The following is a 1,599-nucleotide window of genomic DNA, read 5'->3' as shown; positions in this document are numbered from 1 at the left end:
CTTCCCCCAAGAGGGGCCCAGGCCACATGCCCTGAGCTGGCCATGGGATGGAGGAACTGGCCTCAGTGCGCAGGGCAGGCTCTGGAACCCCACTCAGGCTGTGTTCCTCGGGCAGAGCACGGCCTGAGAAAGATGGATGTCTGGGGAGGGGCTGAGGGAGCTCCTGGAGTCCTTTGATACCCTCCCTCTCCCCCAGGCCCAACCACTAGCCATCTCCTGGGATCCAACTGTGTTTGAGAACAGAAAGGCAGAGGGAGAGGCTGGGTAGGGTCCCCCCTCCCTGTCCCAGCCCAGGTCCCCATCTCCCCTTGGAAGCCAGGGAGCTGGGGAGAGCCTTGACTGACCTCCTGGGAAGAACCAGGGCTGAGTGGTGCCTGGACCAGGGAAGATGGCACACACGTTGACTCGGTAGCTAGTGGAGGTATCTGGGGGTCGTGAGGGGCAGGGCCCCCCACAAGATTCATGCAGCATTCAAAGTGAGTGAGTGCTTGGGGGTGATGGGAGAGGGCAGGGAAACAGCCAGTGGGTGGGGGCGGCACCCTAGATCTTGCTGTTCTCCAGGTGGGAGTCAATGTGTTTGATGAGGGCGTCGTCCGGATACCCGACGGGGAAACCCAGCTGGCAGAGGGGGCAGCTGCGGACGTCAGAGCCCACTGTCTCCATCAGCAGCTGCGGGGAGAAAGGGAAGTCACTTACGATCCCCAACCCTCCCCCATGCTCCCCGCATCCCAGCCTGCCCTTTCCCTGGGACCCGGGGCAGGGAGGACTGCTGCACACAGAAGGGTTCTGGGCACCGTCTGTCCAGTGCCAACCCTCTCCTCCCCGTCCCTGCCCACCTTCCACCAGTTCAGCATCCACTCCCCACCCCGGGGCCTCGGGTCACAGGAGGTGTGTGTGAGGAGGTGTGCATGCTCAGTCGGCCAGGACATCTGCCAGGGCCAGAGCCAGACGTGCCCCCGGAGTGACTAAGACACCGCTGCCAGATAACTCAAAGCACTGAAGAATCCAGGCAACGTATAACCCAAAAATAATTTTCTGTTTGGCTTTGGAATGTATTTGGGTCCTTCGAGGCGACAGGAGTTGAATCTGACATTCAGGAAACTCATTATTTCAGTGAAACGATGGAGCCCTAAGAGAGGCTGTCTTCTAAGACAGGTCTTAGAGGGGCTCCGAGGCCTGACGGCGGGAAGGGGGTGCGCAGGCCTGTCCCCGCGTCAGCCGGGACCCTCGGGTCAGCGTGGCCTCCGTCGCCCACGAAAGAGCAGATGCTCACCAATGAGTGTCCCCCTCAGGTCCTGTGCAGGGGGCTGCAGGCTATGGCCTCCCTCCCGGGAACCCTCTAAGGCAGCGGTTCTCAACCTGTGGGTCGCGACCCCTTTGGCTGTCGAACGACCCTTTCCCAGGGGTCGCCTGAGACCATCCTGCATATCAGATATTTACATGACGATTCATAACGGTAGCAACAATACAGTGATGCAGTAGCAACGAAAATAATTTTATGGTTGGGCCACACAGGGGGAACTGTATTGAAAGGGCCAGAAGGTTGAGAACCACTGCACTGGAATCGGATAATGGAACCATAACGGAATCACTGCCCTC

General features: G+C 59.6%; 1 protein-coding gene across 1 annotated transcript in view; it reads right to left on the bottom strand.

Annotated features, from left to right (window-relative positions):
- Window positions 1–540: 540 nt before the first annotated feature.
- The window catches only part of TBKBP1 (TBK1 binding protein 1), a 14,344-nt gene continuing 13,285 nt past the window's right edge, over window positions 541–1,599 (bottom strand). Inside the window, exon 10 of the mRNA XM_023762605.1 lies at window positions 541–669. Within this exon, the coding sequence (XP_023618373.1) occupies window positions 541–669 (129 nt within the window). The remainder of the gene's footprint in view (window positions 670–1,599) is intronic.

Source organism: Myotis lucifugus, unplaced genomic scaffold, assembly GCF_000147115.1.
Source record: "Myotis lucifugus unplaced genomic scaffold, Myoluc2.0 scaffold_254, whole genome shotgun sequence".
Classification (NCBI taxonomy): Eukaryota; Metazoa; Chordata; class Mammalia; order Chiroptera; family Vespertilionidae; genus Myotis; species Myotis lucifugus.
The sequence above is the reverse complement of the archived record's forward strand: the minus strand, read 5'-3'. Positions and strand labels throughout refer to the sequence as shown.